General features: G+C 33.5%; 1 protein-coding gene and 1 pseudogene across 3 annotated transcripts; one reads left to right on the top strand and one right to left on the bottom strand.

Moving 5' to 3' along the window:
- Positions 1 to 1,068: 1,068 nt before the first annotated feature.
- On the bottom strand, positions 1,069 to 2,416 carry LOC114188638 (pentatricopeptide repeat-containing protein At1g09220, mitochondrial-like; annotated as a pseudogene).
- Positions 2,417 to 5,951: 3,535 nt separating this feature from the next.
- LOC114188192 (DNA repair protein RAD50-like) lies at positions 5,952 to 20,864 on the top strand. 3 transcript variants are annotated; one of them, XM_028076747.2, is made up of 14 exons: positions 5,952 to 6,182; positions 6,271 to 6,357; positions 6,433 to 6,600; positions 6,672 to 6,847; positions 6,957 to 7,034; positions 18,106 to 18,157; positions 18,578 to 18,682; positions 18,766 to 18,873; positions 18,972 to 19,183; positions 19,283 to 19,375; positions 19,735 to 19,862; positions 20,219 to 20,326; positions 20,446 to 20,572; positions 20,669 to 20,864. In XM_028076747.2, exons 1-13 carry the CDS (start codon positions 6,060 to 6,062, stop codon positions 20,469 to 20,471), a joined length of 1,464 nt encoding a protein of 487 aa, XP_027932548.1. In that variant the 5' UTR covers positions 5,952 to 6,059; the 3' UTR covers positions 20,472 to 20,572; positions 20,669 to 20,864. The 3 variants fall into 3 exon arrangements, with proteins under 3 accessions (XP_027932548.1, XP_027932550.1, XP_085531428.1); XM_028076749.2 differs by lacking the exon at positions 20,219 to 20,326; XM_085675302.1 differs by lacking the exons at positions 5,952 to 6,182; positions 6,271 to 6,357; positions 6,433 to 6,600 and adding an exon at positions 17,751 to 17,900 and having other exon boundaries at positions 6,764 to 6,847; positions 6,957 to 17,510; positions 17,987 to 18,157.
- Positions 20,865 to 21,353: the final 489 nt, after the last annotated feature.

The following is a 21,353-nucleotide window of genomic DNA, read 5'->3' as shown; positions in this document are numbered from 1 at the left end:
ACTCCTGCTGTCATGTTTTTTTTCGTTAAGATTGGGTCCAATGAAGCTTTCTGTTCTTCATGAGGATTGCAATGTGATTTTTGTGGTTGACATTAGGTATATTAAAGTTGTTGTCTCATATTTACATATTGTCTAGTATTTGTACAAAAACCTCAATGCACCTCCCTACTTATTTGAACATGGCTCCCCACATGTTAGTGACTCCCGCTGTCATATTTTTTCATTAAGATTGGGTCTAATAGACTTTTTAGTTCTTCATGAGGACTTCAATGTCATTTTATGATTCATATTAGGTACATTGAACATGATGTCTCATACTTGCAGAACTGTCCAGTATTTGTACAAAAACTCCAACACAACTCCCCACCTATTTGCACATAAATCCCCACATTGTGTGACTCTTGTTATCATATTTTTTTCGTTAAGAGTGGTTCTAGTGTTGTCATCTTCAACTCAGAGAAAAAACCTAAATCCTAAATGATATCTACACCAACAGCAACGATAGAATGGAGAAGCCCTACAACTCACCCACAAAACAACTAACCACAAACATTTCAATCACGTATGGTATTTGAACGAAAATGAATCATTGGCAATTGTGAGAGTGAAACAAAGAACAAAGTCAAAACGAACCACCATCCATCGCCGTTGAGAACCCAAACCTCAGACCCTACTTCTCTGCTCGATGACGTCGCGAGGCATTGCTTCTCTCTTCTCTCAAGTTGCAGTGCTCTCTTCCAAATGAGAAAACCATGGGTTCTCTTTGCTGAACCTCTTCCCCATCTTCTCCCACACGTGTTTCAATTTTAAAAAAATAAAATAAAACAAATTTTTAAATAAGAAAATTGATTGACACGTCACTATGTCAAAAATAAGTTCAAAATATATGTCTAAATATAATTTCCGTTTCTTTTTTCATCCAATAGTCCGCTAAATAAAATTCATAGTCTAATGCTGTGACTGTCATGTTAACAACATAGAAATAATAGAACAGGGCCATGATCCTCATTAATTTAACTTATAACCTCAGACGTTAGGAATAAAGGCGTTAAATTAAATACTCGTAACTTTTGTGAATAGATCATCTCATGTATGTTAATCGTTTTTTTTTGCATGGCAAAGGTTAACACTTTTCTGTGTATGATATACAGGTTTGGTGCTCAATGACATTGTATTGCAAGTTCCTAGGTGCAATTGAGGACAAAAATTACGACAATTTGAGTAAACGAGCTTAGAATAGACGCTTGTATATCATTTAAACTATACTATAGCCAGGAAGTTTAAATGCAATTCTTTTATCTACCATATCTCTCAACCTTTGAGCGTCCTTAAATCTCCCAACACCAACAAGAATATTGGACATAAGAACATAATCCCCACTGTGTCCTCTCTCCATCTCTAGTACTTTTCTGGTCACCCTCTGACCAATTTTAACATTATTATGAACACTGCAAGCACCCAGCAACGTTCTCCACATCACAGCATTGGCAACCTTATGAGGTACCTCTGAAGCAACCTTTTCTTCTTCTTCTAACCTCCCAGCCCTCCCCAGCATATCTATCACCCAACCGTAGTGTTTGATATCTGGCACAAATTCACAATCCTTTACCATTTTAACAAAAAAATTGAGGCCTTCTTCAACCAATCCTCCATGACTACAGGCACTCAAAACACTAAGGAATGTCACACGGTTTGGCCTAAGTCCAGCCTTCTCCATGTTTTCAAAAGTCTCCAGAGCTTCCCTCCCCATCCCATTCATTGCAAAACCAGAGATTGTTGAAGTCCATGATACCAAATTCTTCCTCTGATCAGGTAACTCCTGCAAGAATCTATTCACACTTGCTATGCATCCACACTTTGCATACAAATCAATTAATGCATTGGTAATGCGTATGTCAGAGGAATTGAACCCTCTCTTCTCCGCATATCCATGAGCTGATTGACATATCTTAATACACCCAATATTCACAATAGCAGGAAAAATGGTCAAAAGAGTAACTTGAGTAGGTTCTATACCATCAACTTCGATCATTTCCCTAAACAAAGTTAAAGCTTTGATGGACTAATTCCTGCGTGTGTATCCATCAATAACAAGGGTCCACGACACTACACTCCGAGAAGGCATCTGATTAAACACAGAAAGTGCAAGTTTAACCTCCTCCCATTTAATCAAACCAGTGAGAAAAACATTCCAAGTGACTAAGCTTCTGCGCGGCATTTGGTAGAACACTTGTGCGGCTTCAACTAAAAGACCCGAACTTGAGTACATTTGCAACAGCCCAGTTTGCACGTACACATGAAACTGAAACCCAACCTTGAAAATGAGGGCGTGGAGTTGAATCCCAAAGTGGGTGCAGGTTGGATTGGCAGAAGCGTTAGAAAGAAAGGAAAAAGAGAAGGTGTCAAGGGAATGGTTAAATATGTTTTTTTTTTATCTTAACTTAAGTGAATTTTATAATTAGTTAATTTCAAAATTTTGGACTAATTTAATCATTTATCTTTCGAAATACATGAATTTAGTCATTTTAATTAAATTTTGTTAAATTTATTTTACATTTCACGTTTCATAACAGTATTTGACTTAACATTAAAACAAATATTTGTCAAACAGTATAAACAATTCAAATACAATATTGAAATGTGTACGAAACATCAAATAAACTTAACAATATTTGATTAAAATAATTAAATCTACATATTTCAAAAGATAAATGACTAAATTGATTCAAAATTTACTAAAAATTAAGAGATTAAAAATATATTTAACCGAAACTTTTATAAGGTATCATTATATCGATGATCACGACTAGAAAAAAAAAAAATACATACTCGTATTCATTAATATGAATATTTGATACAAGAACTCAAATTTTATTTTTGTCGTCCTTCAATTATATGTCTTTGTTTTGATAATATACTTTCACTTTTAATATAACAAAATATGAATAATTTTCTTAACATTCTTATTTTAATTCAAATACAAAGAAATGAAATACTTAGCTATTATGCTTGTGTGAAATTATTTTAATTATATTCATTAGTATTTATAGGTATTTACATTTAATTTTAATAAGTAAATTAAAATTTAATTATTTATACGTATATTATAACATTTAAATACATGTAAAACTTTTATCAAATTACCATAGTAGTAATTATTTTCTAACTAATGTTAATCATGACCAATATTAATATTTTTTGTTCAATATCAGTCGAAAACTTTTTGTCTAATGTCGAAAAAGTTATTTTTGACGAATGTGGATTTTTTTTTTCAATCGTCGTAGTTGTTTTTCGGTTAAATTATGTCTTCGATTTATATTTTTATAAAAAAATATTAATTTGATATATTTTTTTATTTGTCTTAATTTAGTTTTTACTTTTGAATTTTTGTCTAATACTATTACTACAATATTAACATTAAAAAATAGATAAGACTTTAATTGTATTAAATTTTTCAAAATAAAAATCAAATTAAGATAAATAAAAAAAGTAAAATCAATTTTTTTTACAAGATCAAATTTGTTTTTCATCAATGTATGCAGTGATTTTTTTTCTAATAGTAATAGAAAAATATTTCAGCTAATATGATGAAATAAATCAATTGATTTTAGCTTAAATAAATGTAAAGATCAATCGAAAACAATCTCAACAAACACTAATCAATAAAATACTTTGACAATTTTAATTAACAGAAATAATTTTAAAACATTAGAAAAAGATAACATCAATCAATATTAACTAACTTAAAAGAAATTATTTATAATATTAATACTAGCGTACACACACGTGCGTTATCACGCAGTATACGCATCTTTTAAATATGAATGATAGTATCTTAGTAGGTGATAATAGTGTAATGTTATTAAGTTAATATATAAAATAAATTTATATTTATTACAAATGAAGTGAAATGTTAAAAGTAAAGTCAAATGAATAGAAAAATTAATTGTTGAGAAATAAAAAAATAAGAAAAAAACATTTATTTGTCCTTCCCAAAAAACACTAATTTATTTATCTAGACAACAAAAATTTTGAGGGTTAAATATGTTTTTTTTTACCTTAACTTTAAGTGAATTTTATAATTAGTCAATTTCGAAATTTTGGAATAATTTAATCATTTTTCTTTCGAAATACGTGAATTTAGTCATTTTAATTAAATTTTGTTAAATTTATTTTACATTTCACGTTTCATAATAATATTTGACTTAACATTAAAGCAAATATTTGTCAAACAGTATAAAAAACTCAAATACAATATTGAAATGCGTACGAAATATCAAATAAACCTAACAATATTTGATTAAAATAATTAAATTTGCATATTTAAAAAATGAATGACTAAATTAGTTCAAAATTTACTAAAAATTAAGAGATCAAAAATATATTTAATCGAAACTTTTATAAGGTATCATTACATCAATGATCACGATTAAAAAAAATAAATACATACTAGTATTTATTAATATGAATATTTGATACAAGAACTCAAATTTTATTTTTGTCCTTCAATTATACGTCTTTGTTTTGATAATATACTTTCAATTTTAATCTAACAGAATATGAATAATTTTCTTAACATTCTTATTTTAATTCAAATACAAAGAAATGAAATACTTAGCTATTATGCGTGTGTGAAATTATTTTAATTATAATCATTAGTATTTTTAGGTATTTACATTTAATTTTAATAAGTAAATTAAAATTTAATTGTTTATACGTATATTATAACATTTAAATACATGTAAAACTTTTATCAAATTACCATAGTAGTAATTATTTTCTTTCTAATGTTAATCATGACCAATATTATTATTTTTCGTTCGATATCATTCGAAAACTTTTTGTCTAATGTCGAAAAAGTTATTTTTGACGAATATGGATTTTTTTTTTCAACGTTGTAGTCGTTTTTCGGTTAAATTATGTCTTCAATTTATATTTTTATAAAAAAATATTAATTTGATATAATTTTTATTTGTCTTAATTTAGTTTTTACTTTTGAAATTTTGTCTAATACTATTACTACAATATTAACATTAAAAAATAGATAAGACTTTAATTGTATTGAAATTTTCAAAATAAAAATCAAATTAAGATAAGTAAAAAAAGTAAAATTAATATTTTTTTACAAGATCAAATTTGTTTTTTATCAATGTGTGCAGTGTTTTTTTTTTTCTAATAGTAATAGAAAAATATTTCAGCTAATGCGATGAAATAAATCAATTGATTTTAGCTTAAATAACAATGTAAACATCAATGAAAACAATCTCAACAAATACTAATCAATAAAATACGTTGTCAATGTTAATTAACAGAAATAATTTTAAAACGTCGAGAAAAAAATAACATCAATCAATATTAACTAACTTAAAAGAAATTATTTATATTATTAATACTAGCGTACATACACGTGTGCTATCACTGCAATTTACGCATATTTTAAATATGAATTGATAATATCTTAGTAGGTGATAATAATGTAACGTTATTAAGTTAATATATAAAATAAATTTATATTTATTACAAATGAAGTGAAATGTTAAATAAAGTGAAATGAATAGAAAAATTAATTGCTGAGAAATTAAAAAAAAAGAAAAAGATAATCAGTTTTATAGAAAATAGATAAATATAACCATTAATTTTAAAAAATTTAATAAATAATGATATTATAAATGATAGAATTGATATTATAAAATGTGGAGACAAAAGAGAAAATCTCTTTCATTGTTATATACATATATAGATAGATATCAAATGATAATTAAAATAATATATTTAAATTAAAGAAATTAAAATGTAATAATTTAAATTTCATTATTTAAATATAAAACAAAAAAGTGAAATAGTTTAAATTTAATATGTTAAGGTGTCGAAAAAAAAAAATGTTGAGAGCAAGAGAAAGGCGGTAAAGGAAGGGTATAAAAAGAAATTAAGGAATAGAAGGGCACAAAGGAGGTTTGAAATTTGAATTGAATTAAAGAGGCGAGAAGAAAGGTGCAGAGGGTAGTTTACATGGAATGAGTAGAAGACGAGAGTGAGTGAGTGAGCAAAGGAGGGAGAAAATGAGCACCGTTGATAAAATGCTGATCAAGGGCATCCGGAGTTTCGACCCGGAGAACAAGAACGTCATCACCTTCTTCAAGCCCTTAACCCTAATCGTTGGTCCCAACGGTGCCGGCAAGACCGTACGATCAATCCATCCATTTATTTTTTTCTTTATCTTTCTCTTTCTTGTTTTTTCTTTCCAGAATGCAATCTTTTCTCCTTCTGCAGACCATCATCGAGTGTTTGAAGCTTTCTTGCTCCGGCGAGTTGCCTCCTAACGCCAGGTCTGGCCACAGTTTCATCCACGACCCCAAGGTAATCTATAACCCAAGTCTTACTCTCTTTTTAACTAAGTATTCGATTAATCCATTGTTTCTTTTATCTGGGAAGGTCGCCGGGGAAACCGAAACCAAGGGACAGATTAAGCTCCGATTCAAGACGGCCGCGGGTAAAGACGTGGTCTGCGTCAGGTCCTTTCAGCTTACGCAAAAGGCCTCTAAAATGGAATACAAGGCTATTGAGAGTGTGCTTCAGACCATTAATCCTCACACGGGAGAGGTATTACACTTCTTGACTTTCTTTTACTTCTTCACTCTCTTCCCATTAACCCATCTTCTCTTCTCTGTCAGAAAGTTTGCCTCAGCTATCGATGCGCTGACATGGATAGAGAGATTCCTGCGCTCATGGGTGTTTCCAAGGCCATTCTCGAAAACGTTATATTCGTTCACCAAGATGAAGCCAACTGGCCTCTACAGGATCCTTCCACCTTAAAGAAGAAGTTTGACGACATCTTTTCCGCAACTCGGTATCTTTCCTTCCCTTTCTCCACTCTCTCCCGCTGTTTTTTTTTTTTTTTTTTCACTCAACATATTCTAATACATGTCGTACGCATATGCTTCCCACTCAATGTACAGATACACCAAGGCATTGGAAGTTATAAAGAAACTTCACAAGGAGCAGGCTCAAGAGATAAAGACTTACAAGCTTATAAGGTCTCTTTTCTCTTCCTAGATATCACCCAACTCTGTAAATGTTAACAACAACAATAATAATTAAATAAAGTTTGCTCTTTCGCTCTTTATTCTAACAATTGTCAACCCTACAAAACCGCTAATTCTATTGCCTTCTCTCAATTGTAAGTTAATGCGACCTGTTAAAGTGTTTGAAAACATATACTTTTTTGTTCTATTTTATTCGAGCACATTTCCACTACTTGTATAGTACCTGTTGTGCCCCATTTATATGACACTGTTCTCTTCTATTTCCAATAGAAGGAAAAAAAATAACCATTTCATTTTTATGCAAGGACAAATTATTGTATGGAGGATCAAAATTTTATTTTGCTTTAGTTGGTCCTTTTGCCCTACTGCCTTTTTCTTTTTTGGGCTATTCTCAATCATTCCGTGAAGTAAAAAACAAATCTATGATTTTTTAGTCTAGTTAGTTATTTTAGAACTTAAGCTTTGTCTTTCACTTTGACAACTTTTAATATAAAGAACTTGCAATATGTTCCTAGTATCGAAAGTTTTTCTGAAAAGGATTTCAGGTAAGAGTGTCCCGTTAAGAAAAGAATTCTTAACGACGGTACAAAAAAGGGCAGAAATTTTTTTAGTCTAGCTAGTTATTTTAGAACTTAAGCTTTGTCTTCCACTTTGACAACTTTTAACATAAAAAACTTGAAATATGATCCTAGTATCGAAAGTCTTCCTGTAAAGGGTTCTAGGTAAGCGTGTCCCGTTAAGAAAAGAACGACGGTACAAAAAAGGGCAAAAAATTTTTTAGTCTAGCTAGTTATTTTAAAACTTAAGCTTTGCCTTCTACTTTGACAACTTTTAACATAAAGAACCTGCAATATGGTCATAGTATCGAAGGTAAGTGTCTTGTTAAAAAAAGAATTCTTAACGGCGATACAGAAAAGGACAGAAAATATTTTAGTCTAGCTAATTATTTTAGAACTTAAGCTTTGCCTTCCACTTTGACAACTTTTAACATAAAGAACATGCAATATGGTCCTAGTATCGAAAGGCTTCCTAGAAAGGGTTCCAGGTAAGCGTGTCCTGTTAAGAAAGGAATTCTTAACGGCGGTACAGAAAAGGGTAGAAATTTTTTTCGTCTAGCTAGTTATTTTAGAACTTCAGCTTTGCCTTCTACTTTGACAACTTTTAACATAAAAAACTTGCAATATGATCCTAGTATCGAAAGTCTTCCTGGAAAGGGTTCCAGGTAAGCGTGTCCTGTTAAGAACATTCTTAACGGCGGTACAGAAAAGGGTAGAAAATTTTTTAGTCTAGCTAGTTATTTTAGAACTTAAGCTTTGCCTTCCACTTTGACAACTTTTAACGTAAAGAACTTTCAATATGGTCCTAGTATCGAAAGTCTTCTTCGAAAGTAATCTAGGTAAGCGTGTCTCGTTAAAAAAAGAATTCTTAACAGCGGTACAGAAAAGGGCAGAAAATATTTTAGTCTAGCTAGTTATTTTAGAACTTAAGCTTTGCCTTCCACTTTGACAACTTTTAACATAAAGAACATGCAATATGGTTCCAGTATCGAAAATCTTTCTGGAAAAGGGTTCCAGGTAAGCGTGTCCCGTTAAGAAAAGAATTCTTAACGGCGGTACAGAAAAAGGCAGAAAATATTTTAGTCTAGCTAATTATTTTAGAACTTAAGCTTTGCCTTCTACTTTGACAACTTTTAACATAAAGAACCTGCAATATGGTCCTAGTATCGAAAGGCTTCCTAGAAAGGGTTCCAGGTAAGCGTGTTCTGTTAAGAAAGGAATTCTTAACGGTGGTACAGAAAATGGTAGAAATTTTTTTAGTCTAGCTAGTTATTTTTGAACTTAAGCTTTGCCTTCCACTTTGACAACTTTTAACATAAAGAACATGCAATATGGTCCTAGTATCGAAAGTCTTTCTGGAAAAAGGGTTCCAGGTAAGCGTGTCCCGTTAAGAAAAGAATTCTTAACGGCGGTACAGAAAAGGGCAGAAAATATTTTAGTCTAGCTAGTTATTTTAGAACTTAAGCTTTGCCTTCCACTTTGAGAACATTTAACATAAAAAACTTGCAATATGATCTTAGTATCGAAAGTCTTCCTGGAAAGAGTTTCAGGTAAGCGTGTCCCGTTAAGAAATGAATTCTTAACGGCGGTACAGAAAAGGGTAGAAATTTTTTTAGTCTGGTTAGTTATTTTAGAACTTAAGCTTTGCCTTCCACTCTGACAACTTTTAACATAAAGAACCTGCAATATGGTCATAGTATCGAAAGTCTTTCTGGAAAGGGTTCCAGGTAAGCGTGTCCTGTTAAGAATAAAATTCTTAACGGCGGTACAGAAAAGGGTAGAAATTTTTTTCGTCTAGCTAGTTATTTTAGAACTTAAGCTTTGCCTTCTACTTTGACAACTTTTAACATAAAGAACCTGCAATATGGTCATAGTATCGAAAGTCTTCCTGGAAAGGGTTCCAGGTAAGCGTGTCCTGTTAAGAATAGAATTCTTAACGGCGGTACAGAAAAGGGTAGAAATTTTTTTCGTCTAGCTAGTTATTTTAGAACTTAAGCTTTGCCTTCCACTTTGACAACTTTTAACATAAAGAACATGCAATATGGTTCCAGTATCGAAAGTCTTTCTGGAAAAGGGTTCCAGGTAAGCGTGTCCCGTTAAGAAAAGAATTCTTAACGGCGGTACAGAAAAGGGCAGAAAATATTTTAGTCTAGCTAGTTATTTTAGAACTTAAGTTTCGCCTTCCACTTTGACAACTTTTAACATAAAAAACTTGCAATATGATCCTAGTATCGAAAGTCTTTCTGGAAAAGGGTTCCAGGTAAGCGTGTCCCGTTAAGAAAAGAATTCTTAACGGCGGTACAGAAAAGGGCAGAAAATATTTTAGTCTAGCTAGTTATTTTAGAACTTAAGCTTTGCCTTCCACTTTGACAACTTTTAACATAAAAAATTTGCAATATGATCCTAGTATCGAAAGTCTTTCTGGAAAAGGGTTCCAGGTAAGCGTGTCCCGTTAAGAAAAGAATTCTTAACGGCGGTACAGAAAAATGCAGAAAATATTTTAGTCTAGCTAGTTATTTTAGAACTTAAGCTTTGCCTTCCACTTTGACAACTTTTAACATAAAAAATTTGCAATATGATCCTAGTATCGAAAGTCTTTCTGGAAAAGGGTTCCAGGTAAGCGTGTCCCGTTAAGAAAAGAATTCTTAACGGCGGTACAGAAAAAGGCAGAAAATATTTTAGTCTAGCTAGTTATTTTAGAACTTAAGCTTTGTCTTCCACTTTGACAACTTTTAACATAAAGAACATGCAATATGGTCCTAGTATCGAAAGTCTTTCTGGAAAAGGGTTCTAGGTAAGCGTGTCCCGTTAAGAAAGGAATTCTTAACGGCGGTACAGAAAAGGGCAGAAAATTTTTTAGTCTAGCTAGTTATTTTAGAACTTAAGCTTTGCCTTCCACTTTGACAACTTTTAACATAAAGAACATGCAATATGGTTCTATTATCGAAAGTTTTTCTGGAAAAGGGTTCCAGGTAAGCGTGTCCCGTTAAGAAAAGAACGGCGGTACAAAAAATGGCAGAAAATTTTTTAGTCTAGCTAGTTATTTTAGAACTTAAGCTTTGCCTTCCACTTTGACAACTTTTAACATAAAGAACATGCAATATGATCCTAGTATCGAAAGTCTTCCTGGAAAGAGTTCCAGGTAAGCGTGTCCCATTAAGAAAGGAATTCTTAACGGCGGTACAGAAAAGGGCATAAAATTTTTTAGTCTAGCTAGTTATTTTAGAACTTAAACTTTGCCTTCCACTTTGACAACTTTTACCATAAAAAACTTGCAATATGATCCTAGTATCGAAAGTCTTCTTGGAAAGGGTTCCAGGTAAGCGTGTCCTGTTAAGAACATTCTTAACGGCGGTACAGAAAAGGGCAGAAAATTTTTTAGTCTAGCTAGTTATTTTAGAACTTAAGCTTTGCCTTCCACTTTGACAACTTTTAACATAAAGAAATATGGTCCTAGTATCGAAAGTCTTCCTGGTAAGGGTTCTAAGTAAGCGTGTCCCGTTAAGAAAAGAACGGCCGTACAGAAAAGGGCAGATAATATTTTAGTCTAGCTAGTTATTTTAGAACTTAAGCTTTGCCTTCCACTTTGACAACTTTTAACATAAAGAACTTGCAATATGGTCCTTGTATCGAAAGTCTTCCTGGCAAGGGTTCTAGGTAAGCGTTTCCCGTTAAGAAAAGAACGGCGGTTCAGAAAAGGGCAGAAAATTTTTTAGTCTAGCTAGTTATTTGAGAACTTAAGCTTTGCCTTACACTTTGACAACTTTTAACATAAAGAACTTGCAATATGGTCCTAGTATCGAAAGTCTTCCTGGAAAGGGTTCCAGGTAAGCGTGTTCCGTTAAGAAAAGAAAGGAGGTACAAAAAAGGGCAGAAAATTTTTTAGTCTAGCTAGTTATTTTAGAACTTAAGTTTTGCCTTCCACTTTGACTACTTTTAACATAAAGAACATGCAATATGGTTCTAGTATCGAAAGTCTTCCTGGAAAGGGTTCCAGGTAAGCGTGTCCCGTTAAGAAAAGATATCTTAACGGCGGTACAGAAAAGGGCAGAAAATTTTTTAGTCTAGCTAGTTATTTGAGAACTTAAGCTTTGCCTTCCACTTTGACAACTTTTAACATAAAGAACTTGCAATATGGTCCTAGTATCGAAAGTCTTCCTGGAAAGGGTTCCAGGTAAGCGTGTTTTGTTAAGAATAGAATTATTAACGGCGGTACAGAAAATGGTAGAAATTTTTTTAGTCTAGCTAGTTATTTTAGAACTTAAGCTTTGCCTTCCACTTTGACAACTTTTAACATAAAGAACATGCAATATGGTCCTAGTATCGAAAGTCTTTCTGGAAAAGGGTTCCAGGTAAGCGTGTCCCGTTAAGAAAAGAATTCTTAACGGCGGTACAGAAAAGGGCAGAAAATATTTTAGTCTAGCTAATTATTTTAGAACTTAAGTTTTGCCTTCCACTTTGACAACTTTTAACATAAAAAACTTGCAATATGATCCTAGTATCGAAAGTCTTCCTGGAAAGGGTTCCAGGTAAGCGTGTCCTGTTAAGAACATTCTTAACGGCGGTACAGAAAAGGGCAGAAAATTTTTTAGTCTAGCTAGTTATTTTAGAACTTAAGCTTTGCCTTCCCATTTGACAACTTTTGACATAAAAAACTTGCAATATGATCCTAGTATCGAAAGTCTTTCTGAAAAGGGTTCCAGGTAAGCGTGTCCTGTTAAGAACATTCTTAACGGCGGTACAGAAAAGGGCAGAAAATTTTTTAGTCTAGCTAGTTATTTTAGAACTTAAGTTTTGACTTCCACTTTGACTACTTTTAACATAAAGAACATGCAATATGGTCCTAGTATCGAAAGTCTTTCTGGAAAAGGGTTCCAGGTAAGCGTGTCCCGTTAAGAAAAGAATTCTTAACGGCGGTACAGAAAAGGGCAGAAAATATTTTAGTCTAGCTAGTTATTTTAGAACTTAAGTTTTGCCTTCCACTTTGCAAACTTTTAACATAAAAAACTTGCAATATGATCCTAGTATCGAAAGTCTTCCTGGAAAGGGTTCCAGGTAAGCGTGTCCTGTTAAGAACATTCTTAACGGCGGTACAGAAAAGGGCAGAAAATTGTTTAGTCTAGCTAGTTATTTTAGAACTTAAGCTTTGCCTTCCACTTTGACAACTTTTAACATAAAGAACTTGCAATATGGTCCTAGTATCGAAAGTCTTCCTGGTAAGGGTTCTAAGTAAGCGTGTCCCGTTAAGAAAAGAACGGCGGTACAGAAAAGGGCAGATAATATTTTAGTCTAGCTAGTTATTTTAAAACTTAAGCTTTGCCTTCCACTTTGACAACTTTTAACATAAAGAACTTGCAATATGGTCCTTGTATCGAAAGTCTTCCTGGCAAGGGTTCTAGGTAAGCGTTTCCCGTTAAGAAAAGAACGGCGGTTCAGAAAAGGGCAGAAAATTTTTTAGTCTAGCTAGTTATTTGAGAACTTAAGCTTTGCCTTACACTTTGACAACTTTTAACATAAAGAACTTGCAATATGGTCCTAGTATCGAAAGTCTTCCTGGAAAGGGTTCCAGGTAAGCGTGTTCCGTTAAGAAAAGAAAGGAGGTACAAAAAAGGGCAGAAAATTTTTTAGTCTAGCTAGTTATTTTAGAACTTAAGTTTTGCCTTCCACTTTGACTACTTTTAACATAAAGAACATGCAATATGGTTCTAGTATCGAAAGTCTTCCAGGAAAGGGTTCCAGGTAAGCGTGTTCCGTTAAGAAAAGAAAGGAGGTACAAAAAAGGGCAGAAAATTTTTTAGTCTAGCTAGTTATTTTAGAACTTAAGTTTTGCCTTCCACTTTGACTACTTTTAACATAAAGAACATGCAATATGGTTCTAGTATCGAAAGTCTTCCTGGAAAGGGTTCCAGGTAAGCGTGTCCCGTTAAGAAAAGAATTCTTAACGGCGGTACAGAAAAGGGCAGAAAATATTTTAGTCTAGCTAGTTATTTTAGAACTTAAGCTTTGCCTTTCCACTTTGACAACTTTTAACATAAAAAACTTGCAATATGATCCTAGTATCGAAAGTCTTTCTGGAAAAGGGTTCCAGGTAAGCGTGTCCCGTTAAGAAAAGATATCTTAACGGCTACAGAAAATGGCAGAAAATTTTTTAGTCTAGCTAGTTATTTGAGAACTTAAGCTTTGGCTTCCACTTTGACAACTTTTAACATAAAGAACTTGCATTATGGTCCTAGTATCGAAAGTCTTCCTGGAAAGAGTTCCAGGTAAGCGTGTCCCGTTAAGAAAGGAATTCTTAACGGCGGTACAGAAAAGGGCATAAAATTTTTTAGTCTAGCTAGTTATTTTAGAACTTAAGCTTTGCCTTCCACTTTGACAACTTTTAACATAAAGAACATGCAATATGGTTCTAGTATCGAAAGTCTTCCTGGAAAGGGTTCTAGGTAAGCGTGTCCCGTTAAGAAAAGAACGGCGGTACAAAAAAGGGCAGAAAATTTTTTAGTCTAGCTAGTTATTTTAGAACTTAAGCTTTGCCTTCTACTTTGACAACATTTAACATAAAGAACCTGCAATATGGTCCTAGTATCGAAAGTCTTCCTGGAAAGGGTTCCAGGTAAGCGTGTTTTGTTAAGAATAGAATTATTAACGGCGGTACAGAAAATGGTAGAAATTTTTTTAGTCTAGCTAGTTATTTTAGAACTTAAGCTTTGCCTTCCACTTTGACAACTTTTAACATAAAGAACATGCAATATGGTTCTAGTATCGAAAGTCTTCCTGGAAAGGGTTCTAGGTAAGCGTGTCCCGTTAAGAAAAGAACGGCGGTACAAAAAAGGGCAGAAAATTTTTTAGTGTAGCTAGTTATTTTAGAACTTAAGCTTTGCCTTCTACTTTGACAACTTTTAACATAAAGAACCTGCAATATGGTCCTAGTATCGAAAGTCTTCCTGGAAAGGGTTCCAGGTAAGCGTGTTTTGTTAAGAATAGAATTATTAACGGCGGTACAGAAAATGGTAGAAATTTTTTTAGTCTAGCTAGTTGTTTTAGAACTTAAGCTTTGCCTTCCACTTTGACTACTTTTAACATAAAGAACATGCAATATGGTCCTAGTATCGAAAGTCTTTCTGGAAAAGGGTTCCAGGTAAGCGTGTCCCGTTAAGAAAAGAATTCTTAACGGCGGTACAGAAAAGGGCAGAAAATATTTTAGTCTAGCTAGTTATTTTAGAACTTAAGTTTCGCCTTCCACTTTGACAACTTTTAACATAAAAAACTTGCAATATGAACCTAGTATCGAAAGTCTTTCTGGAAAAGGGTTCCAGGTAAGCGTGTCCCGTTAAGAAAAGAATTCTTAACGGCGGTACAAAAAAGGGCAGAAAATTTTTTAGTCTAGCTAGTTATTTTAGAACTTAAGTTTTGCCTTCCACTTTGACTACTTTTAACATAAAGAACATGCAATATGGTTCTAGTATCGAAAGTCTTCCTGGAAAGGGTTCCAGGTAAGCGTGTCCCGTTAAGAAAAGAATTCTTAACGGCGGTACAGAAAAAGGCAGAAAATATTTTAGTCTAGCTAGTTATTTTAGAACTTAAGCTTTGCCTTCTACTTTGACAACTTTTAACATAAAGAACCTGCAATATGGTCCTAGTATCGAAAGTCTTCCTGGAAAGAGTTCCAGGTAAGCGTGTCCCGTTAAGAAAGGAATTCTTAACGGCGGTACAGAAAAGGGCATAAAATATTTTAGTCTAGCTAGTTATTTTAGAACTTAAGCTTTGCCTTCCACTTTGACAACTTTTAACATAAAGAACATGCAATATGGTCCTAGTATCGAAAGTCTTTCTAGAAAAGGGTTCCAGGTAAGCATGTCCCGTTAAGAAAAGAATTCATAACGGCGGTACAGAAAAGGGCAGAAAATATTTTAGTCTAGCTAGTTATTTTAGAACTTAAGTTTTGCCTTCCACTTTGCAAACTTTTAACATAAAAAACTTGCGATATGATCCTAGTATCGAAAGTCTTCCTGGAAAGGGTTCCAGGTAAGCGTGTCCTGTTAAGAACATTCTTAACGGCGGTACAGAAAAGGGCAGAAAATTTTTTAGTCTAGCTAGTTATTTTAGAACTTAAGCTTTGCCTTCCACTTTGACAACTTTTAACATAAAGAACTTGCAATATGGTCCTAGTATCGAAAGTCTTCCTGGTAAGGGTTCTAAGTAAGCGTGTCCCGTTAAGAAAAGAACGGCGGTACAGAAAAGGGCAGATAATATTTTAGTCTAGCTAGTTATTTTAGAACTTAAGCTTTGCCTTCCACTTTGACAACTTTTAACATAAAGAACTTGCAATATGGTCCTTGTATCGAAAGTCTTCCTGGCAAGGGTTCTAGGTAAGCGTTTCCCGTTAAGAAAAGAACGGCAGTTCAGAAAAGGGCAGAAAATTTTTTAGTCTAGCTAGTTATTTGAGAACTTAAGCTTTGCCTTACACTTTGACAACTTTTAACATAAAGAACTTGCAATATGGTCCTAGTATCGAAAGTCTTCCTGGAAAGAGTTCCAGGTAAGCGTGTCCCGTTAAGAAAAGAAAGGAGGTACAGAAAAGGGCAGAAAACTTTTTAGTCTAGCTAGTTATTTTAGAACTTAAGTTTTGCCTTCCACTTTGACTACTTTTAACATAAAGAACATGCAATATGGTCCTAGTATCGAAAGTCTTTCTGGAAAAGGGTTCCAGGTAAGCGTGTCCCGTTAAGAAAAGAATTCTTAACGGCGGTACAGAAAAGGGCAGAAAATATTTTAGTCTAGCTAGTTATTTTAGAACTTAAGTTTTGCCTTCCACTTTGCAATCTTTTAACATAAAAAACTTGCAATATGATCCTAGTATCGAAAGTCTTCCTGGAAAGGGTTCCAGGTAAGCGTGTCCTGTTAAGAACATTCTTAACGGCGGTACAGAAAAGGGCAGAAAATTGTTTAGTCTAGCTAGTTATTTTAGAACTTAAGCTTTGCCTTCCACTTTGACAACTTTTAACATAAAGAACTTGCAATATGGTCCTAGTATCGAAAGTCTTCCTGGTAAGGGTTCTAAGTAAGCGTGTCCCGTTAAGAAAAGAACGGCGGTACAGAAAAGGGCAGATAATATTTTAGTCTAGCTAGTTATTTTAGAACTTAAGCTTTGCCTTCCACTTTGACAACTTTTAACATAAAGAACTTGCAATATGGTCCTTGTATCGAAAGTCTTCCTGGCAAGGGTTCTAGGTAAGCGTTTCCCGTTAAGAAAAGAACGGCGGTTCAGAAAAGGGCAGAAAATTTTTTAGTCTAGCTAGTTATTTGAGAACTTAAGCTTTGCCTTACACTTTGACAACTTTTAACATAAAGAACTTGCAATATGGTCCTAGTATCGAAAGTCTTCCTGGAAAGGGTTCCAGGTAAGCGTGTTCCGTTAAGAAAAGAAAGGAGGTACAAAAAAGGGCAGAAAATTTTTTAGTCTAGCTAGTTATTTTAGAACTTAAGCTTTGCCTTCCACTTTGACAACTTTTAACATAAAGAACTTGCAATATGGTCCTTGTATCGAAAGTCTTCCTGGAAAGGGTTCCAGGTAAGCGTGTCCCGTTAAGAAAAGAATTCTTAACGGCGGTACAGAAAAGGGCAGAAAATATTTTAGTCTAGCTAGTTATTTTAGAACTTAAGCTTTGCCTTTCCACTTTGACAACTTTTAACATAAAAAACTTGCAATATGATCCTAGTATCGAAAGTCTTTCTGGAAAAGGGTTCCAGGTAAGCGTGTCCCGTTAAGAAAAGATATCTTAACGGCGGTATAGAAAAGGGCAGAAAAGGAGTAATTGCAATATGGTCCTAGTATCAACTAAAATTGCTCAGCGAAGCACCCTGCTTAAGCAACAAGAGAAGCAACATGCTGCACTTGATGAGGAGAATGAAGGTAAGTGTTGAAGATGGTATACATATACATATATGTGTGTGTGTGTGCATTTCCATCATTGAGCCTGTTTTGAATTTTGTATCTCCTAAATTGTTGTATTTCCTGATGGATTTACATACATGCCCTGTGAAATATATATATATATATATATATATATATATATATATATATATATATATATATATATATATGTCTCTAATGCCTTTTTCTTTTTCGGATGAGTTATTGTTGGAATGGTAGGCCAAGTTTGATGAAAGGATTGCCATTTTAGAAGCAAAGATAAGAAAGTTGAAAAGAGAATCGGATGATGCTACCGAGAAAGGTACTGCCCTCACGAATAACATTGGTCATACCATCAAAGAGATTGCCAAACTACAAGCTGAAGCAGAAGTAAATGAATTGATACACAAGCTGCCTATACTGACATCTTGTTTTGCATTGTGTTATCGTAATTTTGTTACTATTTTGAACTTCAGGCTCACATGTGTTTGAAGAATGAGCATGATTCCTCCATTAAAGATCTTTTTACTACATATAGTTTAGGGTCTCTTCCAACTTCTCCTTTCAGTGATGAGGTTGCTTTAAATCTCTCTAGGCGTGTAAAATCAAGGCTGGCAGATCTTGAGAAAGATCTTGATGAGAAAAAGGTGATATTTTCTGTTCCCTCTTTCCGGTTTTTGTGTGTATGTTCACTTTTACGTGGCTCACAAATGAGATGTTAAGGAATTTTCAGTGATGTTTTCTTGCTGTTACTTGGTATTTTGCATAAAGGGTCGTTTTTTCTTCTCTGTATATTCAATTGGCAGTATTGTAGTGGGTTTTTGGTGGATATGCAAAGAGATTGGAATGCTTTGTACACTTGGTGTTTACCATTTTACAGGTTTTTCCTTTGGCAAGAATATTGTCTCTGCTCCTGTGGCTCTTTCTTTCTTCGTTTCACTGTTCAGTGAATTCATTTTCATTTTTAAAGAATGTGGTTGGCTAAATTTACCAACTTTTAAAATTATTTTCACCATATCAAAAGTAAGAAAACTGCATGATTGTGACTGTTTTCCTCTTTTGTGCAGAAAGCAAATGACAACGAACTTGAGATGGCATGGGATTGCTACATGGATGCTAATGACCGTTGGAAAGATATTGAGGCTAAAATAAAGGCCATGCAAGGGATCAAGGTTGGGTGTTTCATTCCAATACATACATTTATTGTCAAATGTCTTTATCTTACTTGCACAATGTTAATACGTTATGTTTGCAGGATGGCATTCTGAAGCGCATTGAAGAGAAGAAAAACGAGCTCGATTCATCTGAACATCAAATGACTAATGTGAACTTATCTCACATAGATGAAAGAGAAAGACATTTGGTAAGGCACCCACTCTCTGTTATTGTTTAGTAATCTGTAACCCTATTTGTGGACTTCTGACCAATATGATTAGCATATTTTTTGAGTAATGTTTGCAGAAAAAGGAGATTGAGAGGAAGGAAAGTCAACTATCTCAAAGACAATTTGAATCCATTATACCTCAAATGCAAAATGAGATATTTAGTGTAGATCAAAAGATTAGGGCTGTCAATTCAGAGAAGGATATCATGACTGCTGATTCAGCGGACAGAGTTATGCTATCTCATAAGAAAGCAGAGTTGGAAAATCGAAAAAAGAAACATAAGAAAATGTAAATCCATTTTGTTTGTATTCTCTTTACCCTCCACTTTTTATTCTTTAGAATTATGTTTCAAAGTTGGCGATCATCTCTGTTTATTATATTTTATAGGTTTGATGACCTAAAGGACAAAATTAGAAAGGTGCTGAAAGGGAGGGTTCCTCTTGATAAGGATGTGAAAAAGGAAATTACTCAAGCATTAAGGTTGGGAAAATCTTTTATTTTTTATTTTTATTTTTTTTTTTATGTTTACTCGTAGTTGTAAGCACTTACCTGTTGAATTTGGGCTGGGAACCTAACTCCATCCGGAAATGTATAAGGGGAGAATTGTTCAACCTTTTATAAGCTCTACGTTGGCGAAATGTACAGTTGATGTGAAATCTCAAACACACTCCTCATGTTTAAAACTGGTTGAACCAAGTTCACTTTGAGAGTTGAGGATGAGCCAAGATAAGATTTATGATATGTTGGAGTTGCAAGTATAGGTGAAAAAAGTCTCACATTGGGTATGAATGCAAAGTAAATCACAATTTACCTTGTATTGAATTTTCTTTCTGGTGCAGGGCTGTTGGAGCGGAATTTGATGATATGAATGCAAAGTACCGCGATGCTGAGAAGGAAGTCAATATGTTGCAAATAAAAATACAAGAAGTTAATGGTAACCTATCCAAACACCGCAAGGATTTGGAATGTAAGTGCTGTCTATCATTCAAAGAAGTTGAGTATAAACATTTAGTTTTTGAAGGAAATCAATGTTTGAGTTCTGCATGCTTGTTGTTGCAATGGTTCACAGGATGCGCTTGCCTAGTTGTCATGCCAATAGATTACTATTATGCATATCAACATGATAATATGAAGTAAATATAAATAGCCTTTCTTTTATTTAGCATTTTGTACGTGTCTCTTGAAATAGGTGATGATGCCCACTTGATATTTTTTATTTTTTCATGCTGCATCCTCTTTGCCCTAGCTTGGTTTCTTTCTTCCACCATGCTGAATAACTGAAGACAGTTTTGTACCATTTATATTTAAATGATTTTCTTGCAGCAAGAAAGAGATTTATTGATTCGAAGCTTCAGTCTTTGGATCAGCAATGTTCTGGACTTGATTCTTATCTCAAAGTTTTAGAGTCTTCCAAGGACTTGTACAAAGAAGGTTTATTTGTGTCAGACCATATTGTTGATGTCGTTTTTGTGACCATATCAAAGTGTTTGTGTTGTCACTGGTATGCTGTTTCCATATCAACTAATACTTTGTCTTATGATTGCTTGCAGCAAATATAATATTGCTGATGGTATGAGGCAGATGTTTGATCCTTTTGAAAGGGTTGCCAGAGCTCATCATGTTTGCCCTTGCTGTGAGCGGCCCTTCTCTCCAGAAGAAGACAATTTTGTCAAGAAGGTTTTAACTTCAAATCCTGTTATTACATATTTACATTATCTATTGGCTTTGAGCAAGCACGTTATGTAGTTTTGAATTGCACTTTTTCAATGACAGCAAAGAGTGAAGGCAGCTAGTTCAGCTGAACATATGAAAGTTCTCGCTGTGGAATCCTCAAATGCAGAGTCTCATTTTCAGCAGCTGGACAAGCTTAGGATGGTTTACGAAGAATATGTTAAACTTGGCAAGGAGACCATCCCTAATACTGAAAAGGAACTTCAGCAACTTAAAGATGAGATGGATGACAAATCTCAGGCTCTTGATGATGTAACGATCATAAGTTCTTTTAAAGATTTTCTGGAAATTTCTTTTAATTAGATTGAGTTCCAACGTTTACTTCCTTTCTGAAATGTTTTTATATCAATTATTTGTTTAGCACTTCCCCTGGCTTAATGCAGCAAGCATATTTTAGAAAAAAATTGATGGTCCTTTTTCTAAGGAATTTTATATTTTACTGGAAACAGTATATTTCTTGACCTTGTTTGCCTAATTAAATATTATGAATGTCTGTTTTTTATTGACAATTAACGATAGGAGGCTTTTTAAAGTTATTAATAACAAGGGTAAATTTGATACACCGGTAACATTGTTTTAAAAATTCAAAAATTCAACAAAGTAAACTGAGTTAATTATTTTTATTGGTCTGTGCGGTTCTGTTAGAAGTGCCTTGTACCAGAGAGTGTAGTATCTGTTTCCCCTTTGTGCTTTCCGTTAACTTGTTTTGGGTTATACAATTGCTGAA

The sequence above is a fragment of the Vigna unguiculata genome, chromosome 6 (assembly GCF_037176805.1).
Source record: "Vigna unguiculata cultivar grain cowpea cultivar isolate G323 ecotype 2 chromosome 6, ASM3717680v1, whole genome shotgun sequence".
NCBI lineage: Eukaryota > Viridiplantae > Streptophyta > Magnoliopsida > Fabales > Fabaceae > Vigna > Vigna unguiculata.
The sequence above is the reverse complement of the archived record's forward strand: the minus strand, read 5'-3'. Positions and strand labels throughout refer to the sequence as shown.